Source organism: Mastigoproctus giganteus, chromosome 1, assembly GCF_048544385.1.
Source record: "Mastigoproctus giganteus isolate SK-2022 chromosome 1, ASM4854438v1, whole genome shotgun sequence".
In the NCBI taxonomy this organism is placed as follows: Eukaryota; Metazoa; Arthropoda; class Arachnida; order Uropygi; family Thelyphonidae; genus Mastigoproctus; species Mastigoproctus giganteus.
Window position 1 is genome coordinate 85,828,198 of NC_143575.1, and position 19,983 is coordinate 85,848,180.

General features: G+C 37.2%; 1 protein-coding gene across 1 annotated transcript in view; it reads left to right on the top strand.

Moving 5' to 3' along the window:
- The window catches only part of LOC150090963 (bestrophin-4-like), a 102,287-nt gene that overhangs the window by 73,288 nt on the left and 9,016 nt on the right, over positions 1–19,983 (top strand). The window contains exons 7-11 of the mRNA XM_090378750.1: positions 2,027–2,179; positions 2,365–2,445; positions 2,744–2,895; positions 8,610–8,744; positions 15,851–16,024. Coding sequence (XP_090234876.1) covers positions 2,027–2,179; positions 2,365–2,445; positions 2,744–2,895; positions 8,610–8,744; positions 15,851–16,024 — 695 coding nt within the window. The remainder of the gene's footprint in view (positions 1–2,026; positions 2,180–2,364; positions 2,446–2,743; positions 2,896–8,609; positions 8,745–15,850; positions 16,025–19,983) is intronic.

The following is a 19,983-nucleotide window of genomic DNA, read 5'->3' on the forward strand; positions in this document are numbered from 1 at the left end:
TGAGTGGTCCTTTAGGTACCTCAGATCACAATTTGGTGATTGTCTCCTCTCCAATGGAGCCTTTATCTCATGGCTATTCCCAACCTCGTGTTGTTTTGCATTACAAGGAGGTAAAATGGATGACCTGCAAGATTTCTTTTCTTCTTTTCCTTGGTTGGATTACTGTTTCAAAACTTCTGATGTCAACATTTGCTCAGATCGTGTCAGTGAAATTATTCTTGTAGGAATGGAATCCTTTATTCCACACTCCACTTTAAAATCTCGTCCTTTATCTAAACCTTGGTTTTCCAATAAATGTGCTAAGGCTGTTCAAGAGACGAATGTGGCATATCGTAATTGGCTTGTTTCCAATTCTTCAGTTTCATTTTCTGCCTACACCAAAGCTCGCAACAATTGTAAAGCAGTTATTAATCAATCCAAAATAGATTTTGAACAGGCTAAGAGTAGAAAACTTGCTTCTTGTCACTTCAGGCAAGGATAAAGATGACCTGCTAGCATCCCATTTTTCTTCCAACTCGTGTATTAATGATCTTGGTAAAATATCGCCCGCCATTCCCAACATGCTCCATTCAATGCCTCCTGTGGTCTTCGGTCAAAAGGATTTTGATGAAACTTGATGCTCAGAAAGCACCAAATCCTAATGGTATTTCTCCACTTGTTCTCAAAACCTATGCTCCTGAACTGTTATTTGTTATTCCTGTTATTTGCTGCCTTTTTTCACTTTCTTATTCCAAAGGTGTTTTTCCTTCTGCTTGGAAATTTGCTCACATCCAGCCAGTTCCTAAAAGGGTGACAAATCCCTCCCATCCAATTACTTCTACTCTTTCTAAAGTAATAGAGAAATCAATTAACCGCCAACTCTTAAACTACCTAGAAAACATAAATGGAGGAATTAACCCTTTAAATTAGAAACTGAAAATTATACAAGATGCTGATAGGATGGAACAAAGCAAAATGGACATTGCAAAGGAATACAACATCCCTTTACCTACTTTATACACAATACTGAAAAAAAAAACCAAAAAAAAAAACTTGAAGTGTGTAATACTAGAGTAGCAATAAGAAAAACAGGAAACAAATTCCCGGTTAAAAACATGAGGAGCTTGAAACAGAACTTTTAGAGTGGTACCAACAAATGTGTGCATCTAATTTGCCAATATTAGGTCCGATTTTGCAAGAAAGGGAAATTGCCTAGCTCAGCAGCAGCATAGAATTGGCGACTTCATTTTCATAAAAGCATGGACTGATGATGCCAAAAGCAAACATGATGTGGTTGTTTATGAAGGTGATGTGGAATCTTGGTTGCCCAATCCATTCAGATGAAAGTGGCTGCCTTTGACCATTGATCTCTGCAGAGCAGGGGCATTCTTAGGGTATCTGGCACCCAGGTGCCAATTGAAATTTGGCACCCCCATTTAAAATTTTCTCCATATGTGTATGTAAGTTTCAGGTGCCCCTTGAACGTTGGCACCCAGGTGCAGTGCACACCTTGCACTCCTGGAACAGCCCACCCCTGCTGCAGAGCACCATGATTGTCTGAGCATTGTTGTGGATCAGGTACCCCAGGCACTGTTCGATATTTAACCTTTAGGGATGGGTACTTTCAAGATGATTGGATTTTGATTTCAAAATCTAATAGTTTCCCCCCCCCCCACTTTTCTTCCAGAAATGAAGAAATTTGTTTATAATTACACTATAGCCTGAAAGTTAAGTTATACTGAACACCAAATTACAACAGGATATAGCTAAAAGCCAAGTAATTGTAATAAAAATTTAGTTAGCTGTTTCATTATTCCTTCATTAATAAAATGTATGTTAAATGCAAGGGAAAGCAAAGAATTTAAAATGTATGTGATTCTGTTGCACTCACTTGTCCTGCTTTGTCTGTCATTTTTGCCTTCCATCAGGTATCTCATAACCCTGCCTATGGGAGAAATATGCCATCAGTTTGCATACCACTGAAATAGATTACAGTATAAAGGCTCATATAGCTTCAGATTTATTTTTATTTTTTAATTTTTTTCAGGTGGTTACATTAACTACACACTTGTTCTTCCTAACGTGCTTACTGGGTCGACAGTATATAGATCCCTTACAAGGCTATGATGGTCATGACCTGGACTTGTATTTCCCTTTCTTCACCTTTCTTCAGTTTTTCTTCTTTATGGGATGGCTAAAGGTGAGCACATTATACTAAAAGATGAATAACTAAATAATGTGAGGTACAATTTGTTAGCAGATTTATGATTCAAATTGGTCATCCTGCACAAGTAATCAAGTTGTATTTTCCTGTTTTTGTTTTCAAAACTTTTATTCTTGTATATGTATTTTTCAAAAATAAAAAATCAATTTTTCACTTTGTAGGTGGCTGAGCAACTGATAAATCCCTTTGGTGAAGATGATGATGACTTTGAAACAAATTGGATAATTGATAGAAATATTCAGGTAAATAATATAATTGTTATGTTCAGGTAAATAATAATATAAATGTTAAAAGTTGTGCATTTAAGTTCTTTAAAAAGAAAGCTTCTGAATGAAAGATAAATCAATTAGATGAGTATAATAGTAAGTAGTCATTTATCTCTTTGTAACTGTATTCAAATTCCAGATATTCAATCTAGAAAACAACATATTGAGCTTCCTAATATGTTCCTTCCTAAAAAGCCCAAATCTTGTATTCTGATTATGCTTTTTGTATGAAAATGTCCAGTTGTTGCTGTTATAAAATCATCATTACCTTCAGGTTTCCTACCTAGCTGTTGATGAAATGCATGGCAAACTACCTCCAATAGAAAAGGACATTCACTGGGGAAGCCAGGAGTTAAATTTACCATACACAGGGGCTAGTCTTGTTCATAAAATCTCTAGTTACAAGGGCTCCACAATGAACATAACGTAAGTATTATTCCAGACACTTGTAAATTAATTATTGCATGATGTTTCAACAATAGCATATATGATGTTCATTTTAGAAGTATTCTTGTATGTAAGCAGTCAAATGCCTATATTCAACTCACTATTAATTTCGATGGCAGTAATTGAGACACCACATTCCAGCAGTTCAAATTGTTTTCAGTGCAATATTTGGTTGTTGTTGCTCTTCATTCTTTTTTGTAATTTCATTCATCCTTGTCTCCATAATAAATCAGATCACTGATATGCATATTATTGCAAACCTGTACACTGTGTCATTAACAGTTATACAGGATGGTCAAACACAATGCCTTTATGAATGAAGAACATAGTAATAATATTTGCCATATGATGCAAGGAAGCCACAGGCTTTTGCTGCACTACTTTCAGAGGACCTTGAACGTGCATTGAGTTATGGCATTCACCCACATACTTCATATGGCAGGTAATGCATTTCCAAGCTTTCTTTGACAATGTTATGATGCTTGTGTTTTTGACTAACAGTGCATGAAATTTAATCACTGCCAAACATCCATTAGTCTGCATGTGAAACTTTCAATTTATGTTCCTTAGCTGAGAACCGAATATATTACACAATGGACAAATTTTAGCACCACCAAACAAGAATTCTGTTGCAAAACCACTAGATGTGGTGGCACTACAATACAGAAAACTTGAAGTGCCCCTTGTATGCCATAAATATTTGACACTTCAAATAAAGCACTTAACAAGCAAGTAGAGCTCATACTGGGCTGAATGGACTGGTAATTAAAAGGAACACTGTTCCTGTTCATCACACAAATCAGTAATATCATTCAAATTCACCTCCATCAATGCCAACTGTATCAGACTTATCTATTTTTGCACACACACTGGTGTTCAAAGAAAGTGCATCACTTAGGAATTCACATTTCTAACCCTTTTTCATGACGGTATGTTACATTAATGGCTACCAGGCTTTACATACCAACCAAGAAATATTGTTCAAGGTTCAGGCCTAAATGGTTGTCAGATGAACTAATGAGACATATGGCAGAGAAGAAAAATGCATGGGATACATACAAATTAATGGGTGACGTGGAAGCCTATGATAGATATAAGTTGGTCTGTAACCAAGTCACAAAGGAGATTAGGCAGGCAAAGGCAGATTATGAGAAATCCTTGGCAAAGGATGCAAAGAAAAACAGAAAAGAGTTCTTTACCTATTTAAACTCAAGAAGGAAAGGGATGAATCAGATTGGTCCACTGGATGTTGATGGTTCAACAGTTGAGGATCCAGCTCAGGTGGCTAACAATCTAAACGAGTATTTTGCATCTACATTCACACATGAGGAGTTATTCAGGAAGGGGAATGTCGTAGGTGAAGTAAACATTGGCAGTGAGCTAGATGATTTTCTAATAACTGAGAGGAAAGTGGAGGAGAAATTGTTGAGGATAAACATAAAAAAGGCACCCGGGGTGGATGGGATCTATCCAGTTATATTAAAGGAGGCAGCAAAGGAAGTAAGCAAACCCCTAGCCATAATTATGAGAGCTTCTTTGGACTCAGGGGAGGGGGGAGGTACCCATGGACTGGAGATGTGCAAATGTAACCCCAATTCACAAAGGAGGATCAAAGGCTGACACAAGTAATTATAGACCTGTTAGTTTAACTTCGGTTCCAGGAAAATTAATGGAGGCACTGGTTAAAGAAGCACTGCAGGATCATCTGGACAAGAATTCAGTTATAGCTCAGACACAGCATGGGTTTGTTAAGGGCAGATCTTGTCTGACCAATTTGATTGGATACTATGATGTAGTCACAAAAGAACTGGATGCAGGGAATAACTTTGATATTATATATTTGGATCTTAGAAAGGCTTTTGATACTGTTGCGCATGGAAGACTGCTGCACAAATTGGAGAAGTGTGGCATTCGAGGCAAATTGCTGCTATGGATAAAGGGATGGTTGAGTGGCAGAAGACAGAGAGTGGTAATCAATGGACACTGCTCAACGTGGACTTAATGTTATTAGTGGAGTTCCTCAGGGTTCAGTGTTGGGTCCATTGTTGTTTTCTGTATTTATAAATGATATTGATGATGGTGTATCAGGCTTAATGTCCAAGTTTGCAGACGATACAAAGGTTGGCAGGGTTGTTAAGGACACTACTGATACTATGCTGCTGCAACAGGATCTGGAAAGGTTGAGCAGATGGGCTGAGAGGTGGCAAATGAAGTTTAACATTGACAAATGTAAAGTACTACATATGGGAAACAGTAACCCCAGATCAACGTATCAACTCTGTGGTACTACGCTGACAGTGGTAGAGAATGAAAAGGACCTGGGGGTAATTGTGCAGGCAGATATGAAGTTCTCTGAGCAGTGCAGACGAGCTGCAAGGGTAGCTCATGGTGTCTTGTCAATGATATACAGGAATTTTTCTAGCAGGGACAGGGATGTGATTATTCCCTTGTATAAGGCATTGGTCAGGCCACACCTTGAGTACTGTATACAGGTCTGGAGGCCTCATTTCAAGAAGGATGTAGAGCTGATGGAACGAGTACAGAGAAGGGCAACAAGATTAGTGAATGGAACAAAGGGTTGCTCTTACGAAGAAAGGCTTAAGTTTTGCAAATTACAGAGCCTGGAGACTAGGCATCGCCGAGGTGATCTGATAGAGGTGTACAAGGCTTTGAATGGCTTGAGCATGCTCAATGCCGATGGGATTCTTCCTCTTGCTCAGAATAATCACCTGAGAGGGCATAAATTCAAATTGAGGAAGGACGAATGTCGGATAGATGTGCGGAAATTCGCCTTTAGCCAGCGGGCAGTTGGTTTGTGGAATAGACTTCCATCGCTTGTTGTTGAAGTTGATAGCCTAAACAAATTTAAGGCTCAGCTGGACAGGTATTTCGAACGAATTGAGGGGTGAAATGGGAGTAGTGGTTGTTTTTTTTTTTTTTTTTTTTGGCTGATGCTGAATAAGCTTGCTTTCTTGCATCATATGCCTCTACTAATGCTAAAAGTGCATCACTTAGGAATTCACATTTCTAACCCTTTTTCATGACGGTATGTTACATTAATGACTAGCATCACAAATAGATATATAAACAAAAGATATTTATTAATAGTTAAGCTAAGTAATAAGTAATAAAGCTAAGTAATAATTTGACAGGTGCTCTCAAAATATTCCAAAATGAGCATTTGTAACCTTTATACAACAGCATACCAACAGTTATGGCTGAAATGTTATCAGAAGCCTGCAGTTTATCATTTTAAATGGAAAACAAAATGAAAAGTTCACCAGGTGCAAACTAATATTTAGTTGATGTTGTTTGGTTTTTAGGAGCATTAGCAACTAAGGCCATATTGCTCTGGTATATGCAGTGATCATTCCCTGACCTTTCCGCATCCTCCGTATTTGGTGGTGACGGGCTCGAACCCCAGTCTAATCAAGAAGCGTGTACTACGCACTGCTGCTCCTTCCCACCTGGCTACGGAGGCGCCATATTTAGTTGAACTGCCTCTGGCCCTGATGGCAGCAGCATACCGTCGAAGCAATGACAAGGTCAATTTCTGAAGATAATCAACTGATAGTTCATGGTTCCAAACACGAATTATGAAGTTCACGAAGGGTCTTTGGTTTCTTTCTGGCAACTGCAGATTCCAAACGATGCCAACAGTTCTCTATAGGATTCAGGTCTGGGCTGTTTCCTGGCCAGCTAACAGTTGTAATGGACCGCTCTTCCAACCATTTTTTCACTTGTAACAAATGTAAACACATTACTGTCGAACCTCTAATGCAGAAATGAAGCTAAAGTAACTACAGAAGTGCCTACTTACACTTTTTGACCGATGACAAAGAGCAGAGTCGTCCTGAAAGATGCAGTTACTTGGCAGGTTGAAATGATCTCTAATGGTTGGCAGCAATTTTCCCTCCAATATAGCCAGGTGTACTGCACTCCCGCTCCTGACCACTCGGAACAGCCACCGTAGCCGAGTGCATAGCACATGCTCTTTGAATAGACCGGGGTTCAAGCTCCTGACTGCTAAATACGGTCGATCTGCCAACCCACACCGGACCAGCGTGGCAGATTATGGTCCATTTCCCTCAGCATGAATTGTTGAGGAGGCTTCCATTCTGCAGTAGGTTGATAATGGCTGCAGTTTACCTTTTTATAGCCAGGTATTAATTGGCATTTATGGAACCTTTTATAAACTCTGTGATACGAAATGCACTCCCATATCATTTGGCTCATAGGGAATTTCACTTTAGACACCATACAGTCTGGTTGGTATTCTTCACCATGCCTATGGCAAATCGTCTGTCTCCCATCAGAACCGTGCAGGTTGAATTTCTTCTCATCCGAGAAAATAACTGACTTCCACTACTCAGGGGGTTCATTTGACATGCTCCTTACACCAAATTAATTGGGCCTTTTTTATTTTTTGCGAGAGGAGGGACTTCTTCTTAGGAAGACGGGCTACAAGTCCATTTTTGAAGAGGCATCTTCTGACTGTTACTGCACTTGCTACCACTCCTGTATATATTCTTACCATTTTCTTTTCAGCTTAGACGAAGAAGTTTTATGGTTTTTAAGGCATAAGTGCTTCAAAACGCGGTCCTGTTTTGGCTTAGAGACTCGTTTGTCCGGTTCCTTTTTTCCTATCAGCAGAGCCAGTATTCTTGAGTTTGGAAAGAAATCTACTCACTATCAAGTGATTACAAGACTCTATAAGCAATACGATGGGAAGAATATCCTTCCTCACGTAAAGCAACAATAGCACTCTTTCTTCGTGGCGTCAACTGCACGTAACTCACCATCCTGACACAAGCAAGGAATGACTACATTCCTTGTAGTAAGTAACAGCTGATGCAATATTACATCATCACCTACATGTGTCAATTTTATCTGATGCAATCTGTAAGAAATATTGTCATATACTTATATTATTCGGACAATTACAATTTTAAGGGGTGATGCACTTTCTTTGAACACCAGTGTGTGTATATATATAGGATTGGGCTTAGGATGAAAGAGTGTAAGTGGTAAATATAATCATGGATATTTGGAGATAATCATGATTATGAAGTTTTAATAAGATTATATAGAAATTTCAAAATAAAGTGTTGTGTTGATTTTTCATTATCTTTGTAATATTCATGTAAATAGTGTACATGTAATAAATGTCCTGTTTAAAATTAATAATGATACTGTCCTAATTTGGGATAACATACACTGCCTATTGTGACAACCAATTAGATCTTTGAGGGTAAAAGAAAATAATCCTTGTCTGGAAGAATTCTGATAGTAACTGCAGTCAGGTAGCTGAGAAGTGGGACTTAGAGGTATTGAGGAAACTGTTGTAAAGAGAAAAAAGTTATACAACACCTATATTTTGTAGTTCCAAGGTAAATGTGTTTTATAGTAGTTTTTATAAGGTGTATATATATATATATTTATTTCTGGAACTGCATCCCTACAATCATACCCCCATTATTGACATGCACTGCCATGAAGAGGCAGTCTATCTAACTACTATATAAAAATATATTTAAAAAAACGTCCCCCACAGCTCATACTGTTTACTCACTTATACCAAATGATTCTTATTAATAATTATTTATTTTTATAAATATTGTTATTAAATTACTTTTGTAATAGGACACTTCAATGGAAAATAACTGATTGCATGATTATGATGATATTTACAGAGTTCCTCCTAAAGAGCAGGCAATGGTGTTTGATAATGAGAAAAACATCTCTAGTACTATTGATACTGTCTTCACTGCTATATCACAGTGCTGCAGATGCTGCTGCCCTCTACCCTGCTATCATCCTGGAGACAAGTAAGTAAACTAAAAATCTGTAAAAATGACCTCTTTGGGAGTATATTAGTCTTGCCACTTGTTGCTCCTTTGGAGAGGTCTGGTGAGTTTGCATCCCATTGATGACTTATAGGAATTCTTAAAGGCCTCATCAGTAAGGCTGTAGGTAGTAAGCCAATCTTTGTGTGTGTGTGTGTGAGAGAGAGAGAGAGAGAGAGAGAGAGAGAGAGAGAGAGAGAGAGAGAGAGAGAGAGATATTTCCCCATGAGTTATTTAGCCTGAACAACATGCAAATATGTTTTGTAAATACAGATATAACATATTGGCAGAGTATGGTTAAGATAATACTGATTTGCCATAAAACCAACAACAAATATAGAAAAGAGGTTGCAACAACAAATATAGAAAAGAGAGAGAGAGAGAGAGAGAGAGAGAGAGAGAGAGAGAGAGAGATATTTCCCCATGAGTTATTTAGCCTGAACAACATGCAAATATGTTTTGTAAATACAGATATAACATATTGGCAGAGTATGGTTAAGATAATACTGATTTGCCATAAAACCAACAACAAATATAGAAAAGAGGTTGCAGGTTAATACAAGGGATATTTGAAAAGTTTCTGACCTACCATATATTTTGTGATATTTAATATAGCAAAAGCTTCATGGCTCAATTAGTATATACAATACTTTCATTACCCCAAATTATCAAAAATTTAATTAATTTATTAAATTAAATTTTGACTAATAAATTTTACTGGTGTTTTTCCTTTTTAAAATAAGATTGTACAAAGAAAATTAAAAATACAGTAGGTGTTACTGATACATTGTTTTACCACTTATATTTTAGTTTAAAAAAAAACAAAAACATTTTTTTAATTTAAGAACTGTATTATGTTGTATTAGATAATGTGAACGTAAATATATATGCTCCATATGCCTATGGAATTACAGATAGCATATGGAATATACAGGGTGTCTCAAAAATATTGGTACAAACGTTTAGGGGAGGTAGGTAACATCTAAAGGAATGTGAATCGCATAGGAACCCATAACCAGAAACGTCACGGAAAAGTAGTAGCAGAGGCACAAGAAGCAGAAATGACACAAGACAGTAATTAGTGGCAAACATTTATTTGACATAATATTAACAATGGAGTAAGAGATGGATGCATTTCATGATGTTACAACAGATGCTCCAAGGTTCCACCATGAGACACGATGCATGCGTGACACCGATGCAGCATGGATTGGCGGACATGGTTGAACACACCTGGAGTTTCTTTGACAGTAGCAGCAGCGCAGACGAGTCTCGCCACGAGATCCATTTCCGTCTCCACAGGCGATTCATACACGATAGATTTGAGCCCCCCCCACAGAAAGAAATCAAGGCTCGATAAATCAGGTGGCGTGGGGGCCAGGCAACGGGTCCACCATGGCCAATCCATCGACGCCCAAAACGCCTATTCAAATGGTCACGAACACACCTTCCATAATGGGCAGGAGCCCCGTCATATTGAAACCAAATGTTGCATCTCACATTTACTGGAACATCGTCAAGTAACCCTGGTAGAACTTGTTCAAGAAAGATCCGATATTTAGCGGAGTTCATGCGGGATGGTAACAGGTATGGGCCGACTAAGCAGTCACCGACCATACCTGCCCACATATTTATTGCGAAGCGATGTTGTGCCGCATGAGGGCGCACACCGTGTGGTTTGTTGTGAGTCCACACATGAGCATTGTGCTGATTGAATAAGCCTTCCCGAGTGAAATAAGCCTCATCCGTGAACAAAACATAGGTTGGAAAATTCAAGTTTTGAACACTTTCTTGGAGAAACCACTGCGCAAAAGCCACATGTGCAGGATGATCTTGGGGGAGCAGTAACTGACCCCTTTGGAGATGAAAGGGGTGTAAGGAATCGTCGTGCCAAACACGCTGTACACTGCAACGAGACACTCCTAAGGCAGAGGCAATGGCATGTGTGCTGGTAGTAGGATTATTCTGGACAGCATTCAACACACTTTCTTCCATGGCGGGAAGTTTGCATCGAAAGTGGTCTGCCCACACTACTCCTGTTACCTCTAAATAACCCATAATCGCACAAATTTTGATGCACACGTGCAAACAAACGGTGGTCTGGTACACATCTGTCTGGGACAACGCTCTCCATAAATTCGTTGAGCGGCTCGTCCATTGCCCTCTGCTAATCCATATGCTAGGTGATGTCTGCCAGCTCACAGTTCGTATATCAATGCATGCTCTTCGTGCGGCGACTACTGCTTGAATGAGTAAACCAGAAATTTTCCCTCTCGCACAGTCTACCAACTCACCGTGACGTTTCCGATTATGGGTTCTTATCCGATTCACATTCCTTTAGATGTTACCTACCTCCCCTAAACGTTTGTACCAATATTTTTGAGACACCCTGTATATTCCATATGCTTTCTGTAATTAAAATATTCAGATATTTTAAAGAAAGATATGGTCATTTTCTTCATCAATTCCTCTTCCATAATGTCCTCAGTATGATTTATTACTAAAGATTATATTCTGTTTTAGCAAAAATCTATGCAGTACATTTATTGCCCTCCAGATTTGCTGGCACCCTCATCTTATGTTTGATCCTCTTGTTTTTCTTGTGTTTATTATTCTAAGAAACTATCTCCACACAGTTAAAACATTTTACTAATTTCAATACCATCAATATTTATGAAACTTTCAAATGAAACTGCTTCGTGTATTTTTTTTTGGGAAATTTATTAACTGTCCTCTACTTGCTTTAAATCCTGCATGATTAAGATATTTAAGGAATTGTTTAGCCTTTTAACAAATAAGTGCCTCACTTAAATGCTCTGTTCTTGGCACTGAGAAAAACCACTTTAATACACATGGTCTACGGCTTGTTAATCTACAGTTCTTATTCATTTCTTACTCTTAAGGGATTAAGTAAGTTCTGCCTGCTTCCAAATTACATTATTTGTTGGATAAATTGAGAGTCCATTAGGATGAATCCCAAATCCAGCTGAAGTTGACTTCTTGTCACCCCTTTCTACAACTGCAATGATTTTATCAGCAAACAAAAATTTTATGATTTCCTGCTTTAACAGACTTTTTCGATTAACTGACTAATGGCTAGTCCAAATTGCATTTGATAAGAGGAATTCTAAGATAATAAAATTAGTTCTGAGGGCAAAGTTTTTGCCTTATAACAGAAATGCATGGGTCACGTGCTAGTTGTGGCCCTCAACAAGGTTTTTATGTGGCCTATGAAAGAATTCTGAAAATTATTGCTAGTCAAACAATCCTAGAGGTAGAATATCAATTATAACTTTGCACAACATCAGTCAGCTTCAAGGCCACATTCATCATACTTTCCTTTCCCACGCTGTGTGAAAGAAAAGTACTATAAAGCTTATGGCCTGACTAGTGTCCAGATCTGTTCACAAGCAGTGGAAAAAACACAGGATCTTTGTGCTATTCCAAAGATGTTTGTGCACCTGCTAAATGCAGTCTTTAATGGATGGTCTACAAAACATCTATGAACAGATGCAACAATGCTCAAAACTGTAAAGGGAGAATGAGATACTTGCCATGAGGATCAAGTGTATCATTGCCAAATGGTGGAACAATTAACTTTTACTTTTAATGTGGGAACATTGCAGGATATTAATATCTGCACCATGCAAAGAATGCACTGCAGGAATAGGAGACTTTCACAGAATCCACTGATCTCACACACCAACCAAAAAATACAGTAGCTACGCTAATGCCAGGAAGGCAAAGGATGACTGGAGACAAGTCCTTTTGCCTGACGAGTCCTGATTTATGTTTTTGGCACTAATGTGAGGTACAAATTATGGCGTAAATGATGAGGCATTGGAACCATGCTGTTGTGTACTAATAATACGAGATTATTGGCTGCTGGAGATGGTGTGGGGTGTTTCCACAGCATACCCTTGGTCCACTGATCCCACTGGAGAGCAGCAGCAAAACCACCATACCATCACATCTGCCACTGTGGGGGCAGGGGGCAGATAGCTGATTTGGTATAGTTGTTAAAGATCACGTGAGCTGTTCAACAATCTGACAGGAGGGACCCAGAATCTGTTAGTTCACCACTGCTGGAGTGCATTGTGTGAATGTCAGAGCATAACATCATTGCAGATTAAATACACCTGGGAATACTACTTGTTTATCCTGTGGACTTTCAAGATGATACTGCACCAAGTCTACGAAAGGGTGATTTGAGGATGACATTAAGCATCTGCCCTGACCAGTTGAATTCCCAAATCTCCATCCCATTGAGCATATATGGGATGATCTGGAAAGATAACATCATTAGCACAGTAATATCTGATGCTACTTCAGGAATTGAGGATAGTTTTGTTACATGAATGGTTTGGTATTCCTAGTGTCACTTTGCAACCCTTTGACTATATGCCTTATTGAAGCAGTGATTCAGGCCAAGAGCAGTCCAACATGCTATTTACTCATGGTCCTAATAAAATGGCCAGGAAATGCAGTTGCACAGTGCTTAGGGTAATATTGACCACGTGGAAAGAAAAACACAAAATATTTCTATATATCGTTGCATCAGGAGCTTATTTTGAAAGTCACCTGCTAGTGAATATCACAGAAATATAATAGCTCCTGAAGAAACACTTTGATCCTGGTGGTAATATTTCCTTAAAACATTAATCTGGCACCTGACAGGTGCCTTTCAAAAATAATGCTCCCATATTAACTCTTGATTAATGATTAAAATTTTGAAATTATTTCTAGCTTCCTAAATATAGTCAAACTTTTACTGCAATAGTTGCTGAATTTTTCTATGGTTTCTGCAGAATAATTATGTGACCACCATTAGTGTTACATAAATGTTAATTAAATTTATGTAATACTACACCTAACATTAGTGTTACTAACACTACAAGTAACATTTGTGTGAAAGTACCATGGGAACAGGACGGTTGTTGAGAATGTTTTTTGCATGGGTCCTGTTAACTGTCTCATTTTAACTTCCTTTTCATCACTGTCATGTAAAAAAAATGGGTGACTGTACCTATTGTTGATTTCTAATTGCATTATAATGGTTTATACTCAGACACAGCCACTAGGTCAGAGGAGTTCAGTTATTTTGACGATGAATACAATCATTAACCATATTTAATGGTCCATTCAAAGCAGCTGTGCTTTTACATCCTCACACCTGACCACTCTCAAATTTGTTAACAAGTACACATTTGTAATATTTCCTTAAAATGTTTATTGAAAAGTACTTTCCCATCCTTCAATCTCATGCAGATACGGAGTCTTGCATGTCCTGGATTTGAGCTTGTACTAAGCCGCAAAATGTGTAGTCTGTACTTTTAACTTTGGAGACATATGATAAAAATCGCTGCTCAGGCTCTGTTTATAAACAAAGAAATATTGCCACAAAATCATTATGGTTGCAATTCTAAAATAAGATGGCAAACTGTCACTTCACTGTGCTGTACATTGTAGGAGTAATTAATATTGCTACAGAAATATTATTTACTTATGGTATGGTACCAAGTAATTAAAATAGTTTATAATTAAATACCAACTTCATTTGATTAAAAAAGAGAAAAACAAATATTGGCGGTTGCCCAAAGCCGCAACCTGGCCAAAAACTGCCACTGGTAGAGATGCAGCATAGATGAGAGTGGTCAATAAATCTTAATATTTATTAAAATGTTCTCCTCTAAAACTGCTCAGCCACTAGGTATTGCTCTCTAAAATCTGGCACTGCTTAATCCCCAAGGGAGCTGGATTTTAAAGAGTTTGCTGATATCACCGGACTGATTTTTTTTATATACTGAATACTTTTTAAAAAAATTTTTTTTTTTTTTTTTTTTTTTAAGTACATTTTTTGAAATGTTTTCACTGAAATTTTGCTTTACTTTGAGATTTGATTCCTACTTTTTTTCTTTAACTGAAATAATTTTAGCTCCCCATTTTCTTTGGGATTCTGTATTGGCAGAATTCACTTATATAATTTTCAGCAAGTAATGATTAAATTAATTTCATGACTATTCATTTTTAGTTTATAATATTTGTTGCTGTACACTGTCTTTCTGAAATATTATATGCAAATGAAGGTTAGAGAATTCTAAAACATTCTCTAACCTTCTAATGCAGTGTATTTAATTATCACAGATTAAACTTGTCTTTGTAACAAGTTGTTCTGGGTTGCACTACTTTCAACATATTTTATTTAATTCTTATAAAAATTTACTATACTGTTATGTTTCAGGATGGCTTTGCTCTTATTCCTGTTACCTAAGTTAATTTATTGTAACCTTTTGCTTAATAACTATTGTGTTAACGTCTGTTTCCCTGCTATCATCTTTAAGATAAAAAAAATTATTGCAATATTACTTCAGCTATATTAAATATATATATATAATAACAACTGAACTTGTTTACGGATGTAAATATTTATAATGTTATCTTGTCCTTTCATCTGTTCCTTGTGACCAAAAGATTTAAATTGTATGGATAATGCAGTGTATTTAATTATCACAAAATAAACTTGTCTTTGTAACAAGTTGCTCTGGGTTGCACTACTTTCAACAGATAGCTTTGGCTGTATTACAGATTTGAAAACTGTTTATGTATACAGCATGACAGCTCACAGCGAACAATTTCTTTGCAACTGTTTTGTCTGTGTTTTGTGATAGCAGGTAGTCACCACTTTGTCACTGATGACTACCTGCTATCTAGTGAAACCACTTTGTCCTGAACCAGGCTGTCATAGCAGGCCCATCTTTTAAAGAAATAGCCAGTTAACCTTTTGGATAGGCCAGCTGTTTGAAAGTAGTGCAATACCAGGGTATCTTGTTGCAAAGACAAATTTGTTCTGAGAATTAATACCATTGCATTACTATGCAGTTTAAATTCTTCTGGCCACCAAAACAGATTAAAGGATGAGATAATCTTGCAAGCAACTTAATTTCTCTTTTTTTGATTGGTTCTTAAAAACAAATGTGATCATTGTGCAAGTGTCTGATTGCTTTCTTGATATTTCTGGATTGTAAAATGTGCCAGATTTTTATAGTTTAATGTATAAGTATCTATTATTTTTATTTTTATTATAACAGTAATATTCCTCTTTTCTATGCTTTATTCATAAAAGATTTTTTGCTGCCTAGACTTAGTGATGAAAGGAACTTTAAAATGTGGTATGATCCCGAAAGCTGTGGGTTGAAGTCTTCAAGGACATTAGGTTCCAGTACTTCTTTGTTCGAAGATGCCTATCTTCAACTTTTAAACAGGTAACATTTTTTAAGTTTTATTTTCAGAGATCCATAAAAGTGAATAGCAAATTTGAGTAAGTCTTAAGAATTTATTACAGTATACACAGAGCGTATTCTTAATGAATCCAGAGCGCGTAGGCCTGTTTCGTTATGTTGAGTAAGTCTTTTTACTTTTATGTCACACAAAGTTGCACTACCAGCATTTTTTTTTTTTTTTTTTTATTTGTAATAACAGCAAAGTATAACTATTGCTATAATTACATATGAATCATTTGATATAAGAAAATATTTTTATAAGAATTTTATTTAATTCTTATAAAAATTTACTATACTGTATGTTTCAGGATGGCTGTTTTTGCTGTTATTCCTGTTAGCTAAGTTAATTTATTGTAACCTTTTGCTTAATAACTATTGTGTTAACATCTGTTTCCCTGCTATCATCTTTAAGATAAAAAAAATTATTGCAATACTGCTTCTGCTATATTAAATATATATAATAATAAAAGAAATATTCAAATTAAAAAAGAAAATTTCAGTGTCAGTTCTTTTTTAACTTGCTAATGTGATGTTTTGAAATAATACTGTAAGTAGATTTACTACACTGAATTTGTCTTTATTGTTAAATTATCATCCTTTTGAATTTGTACATACTGACTCAGATGTAATAGAAAATAAGTTATATTTTTGACTTCTGCAACAAAATACATAAAATAAAACCATGGTTCAATTGCTTGAAATCAGTTGAAGATATACTTTCTTTTCTGGTTTCCTTGAAATCCATCTATACAACACATAACTTAGTAATAATAAAATAACACTATGACTTTTATAGTATATGAGGTAAAAGGAAGATAATATGCCGGCAATTTTAATAACAACCTAAGGGAATTTTTTGCAGTCTCAGGATAAAATGTAATAATGTTAAAAAACCCTAAAAACCTATATTATGCATCTGGAGTGTTATCCCCTTGCATCATTATCAAAAACTGCCAGCTATGAATTTGTGATTTTTATTGGCAGGAATCAAGTGTGGCCAAGAAAGCTTAAATTTTGCATTTAAGCAGCTTTCGAATATTTATGGTAGGGATAATTTCAAAGTTACAAATTTGACTTTAAGTAGTAGTGCAAAAAACTAATTTTTAAGACTACAGGAATATCTTGCACAGTGCGGTTTTGAACAGCGCGGTTTACAAATTGAAAACAAATTAACTGCGTTATGCACCAATACATTTGATATGTACGTATTTATGTATTATAATGCCAGCACATAGGCCAATGTGTTATGGATTCAAGGCCATTCTGACTGTTGTCGAAACTCCCATTATATACAGACTCTGCTAGCATTCATACATTAGTAAACACTCTAGATTCCGAGCTGTGAGGTCGTTGATTGTGTGTAAAATTTTTTTCGCTGTGTATTTTTATTAAAGATTATTTTTTAAAAACGTTACACCTTTATATGCAAATATGAGTGGAAAGATGAAATGTAATGGTACTGAGCATTCTTCTAGATCCAGACATTGAACGAGGTATGAAAGTAAGGCAGGTATTGCAAATGACATTCGATGTTATAAAGAGATGTATGCAGATAAAAAGAAGAAAAAAACTGTGCAAACTAAGCTGATCAGTTATTTTTCAAAATAAAAATACAGTACATACTTCCCTTATATTCTTTTGGTATGTACATATGCAATAAAAATCATTTCTACTGTACTTACTAGTATTTTTCATTTTTATAATTTTAGTTTCTTTTTTTGCAAGAACTTCGTGTGCATCAATTTATAGTAAACCAACACCTATATATTTTTGCAACTCAACCCATATAATCAACTTGTCGGAATGCATTACATTAAAATACATACTAATAATAACTCTATCATCGTGGTATTTTTTCGGCACGAATTAACCACGCTATGCGCGGTATTCCTGTATATGTGACCGAAGCAGTGATTTTGATTAGGTGTACAAAAGGGTAACATCTTATAACTGCATATTTCTATGATTCCTAGTGACAGTCCTACTAAATTCAAGAAACTTAATTTTCTTGAAATGGTTTGTTTCACAGTCATAATTAACATGGCTCAAAGGCAATCACTTGACAGTCTTTGCATGTTAAGTCCTATGTGTTAGTCCACTGTTAGACAGTTTTAGATTCAGCTGCCCCTCGACGTGAGCACCTGTACCTGGTGACGCTGCTAGTCCTCCAGATTAGTATCACTGGGATCCAATGCCCACAGCCTAGGTTCCAGGCTAACAACACAGGAATCCAGCATGTTTCCATATGTTGCAATACATGGAAATTTGGAAAGGGGATCCTGGTGGTTGAGGGGCCCAGCTTAAATACACCACTCTGGCCCCTGTTTCAACAAGATAGGTGGTCCTGGATGTCTTGGATCAATCAGCTAGTGGGTCTGCCTGCAACAGTCAACAGTGTCAATGACATGTCCTACCCTCATGGTCCAAGAGACAGGATTCAGGCTGGCAGTGGTGCAGGTATAGTGTCTAGGTAGCCCTGACATCCCACTCCCGAGTGTATTTATTGCTTGCTGGGTAGTGAGCATCCCACCTGGACACCGAACCAAAACAAAATCTTCATGAATCCTGATAAAGTACTTTCTTCTGGGGGCCACAAACCTATCTGCTATATGTTAAAAGACAGAAAACAGAAGTTATATCAGGTCCAACACCTCGTTCCCTGATAATTCACTCTACTAGTGAAAAGCCCTTATGAAAAATGCCACCCTTGTTTATCCAGAAGGGTTTGGAGACTCTCCTAAATCTGTCAAATGGCTTTGCTCAGGCGACATTCTTGTAGAGACCAGAAGTGACAAACATTCAGAACAACTCCTCTGAGCTATATCTATCGAGGAATGCTGATCACCGTTAATCCCCCCCCCAAGACAAGATACTGAATTCATCCTGTGGTGTCATCACTGAAGGTGATCTTATGGAAGTGTCTGAAGAGGAAATCTGTTCTGAATTAAAATCCTAAGTAGTAACAGCTGTGAAATGAATATTCATGCATAGGGATGGGAAACTTGTTCCACCAGAAATGTCATCTTGACATGAGATCAAAGTTGGCTATATTAACTGTCCAGTGTGTCTGTATGTACAAAATCATTTATAATGCTTTGGATCATGTTACTAATTGCCAGTACCAATGATTCATTGTATATTCTGATTCTTTGAGCATTTTAGGAGCATTAGCAACTAAGGCCATATTGCTCCGGGAATATGCGGTGGTCATTCCATGACCTTTCCGCATCCTCCATATTTGGTGGTGACGGGCTCGAACCTCGGTCTAATCAAGAAGCGTGTGCTACGCACTGCTGCTTCTTCCCACCTGGCTACGGAGGCGCCTCCCACTATGTTGTCTGGTGTAGAGTTGGGCAGCTGAGAGCTTGATGGGTCATTTTAATTCCTTCGAGGGCATCTATCAGATTTGGCTAAAACCGCAGCAAAATCAGCAATTAGCATTAGTAGAGGCATTTGATGCAAGAAAGCAAGCTTATGCAGCATCAGCCAAAAAAAAAAAAAAAAAAAAAAAACCCACTTCCACTTCACCCCTCTGTTCGTTCAAAATACCTGTCCAGCTGAGCCTTAAACTTATTTAGGCTATCAACCTCCACCACAAGGGATGGAAGTCTGTTCCACCAACCAACCAGCCGCTGGCTAAAGGCAAATTTCCGCACGTCTATCCTACATCTGTCTTTCCTCAATTTGAATTTATGCCCTCTCAGGTGATTTTTCTGAGCTAGAGGAAGAATCCCATCAGCATTGAGCATGCTTAAACCATTCAAGGCTTTATACACCTCTATCAGATCACCTCGCTGGTGCCTAGTCTCCAGACACTGTAATTTGCAAAACTTAAGCCTTTCTTCGTAAGAGCACCCCTTTGTTCCATTCACTAATCTTGTTGCCCTTCTCTGTACTCGTTCCAGCAGCTCTACATCCTTCTTGAAATGAGGCCTCCAGAC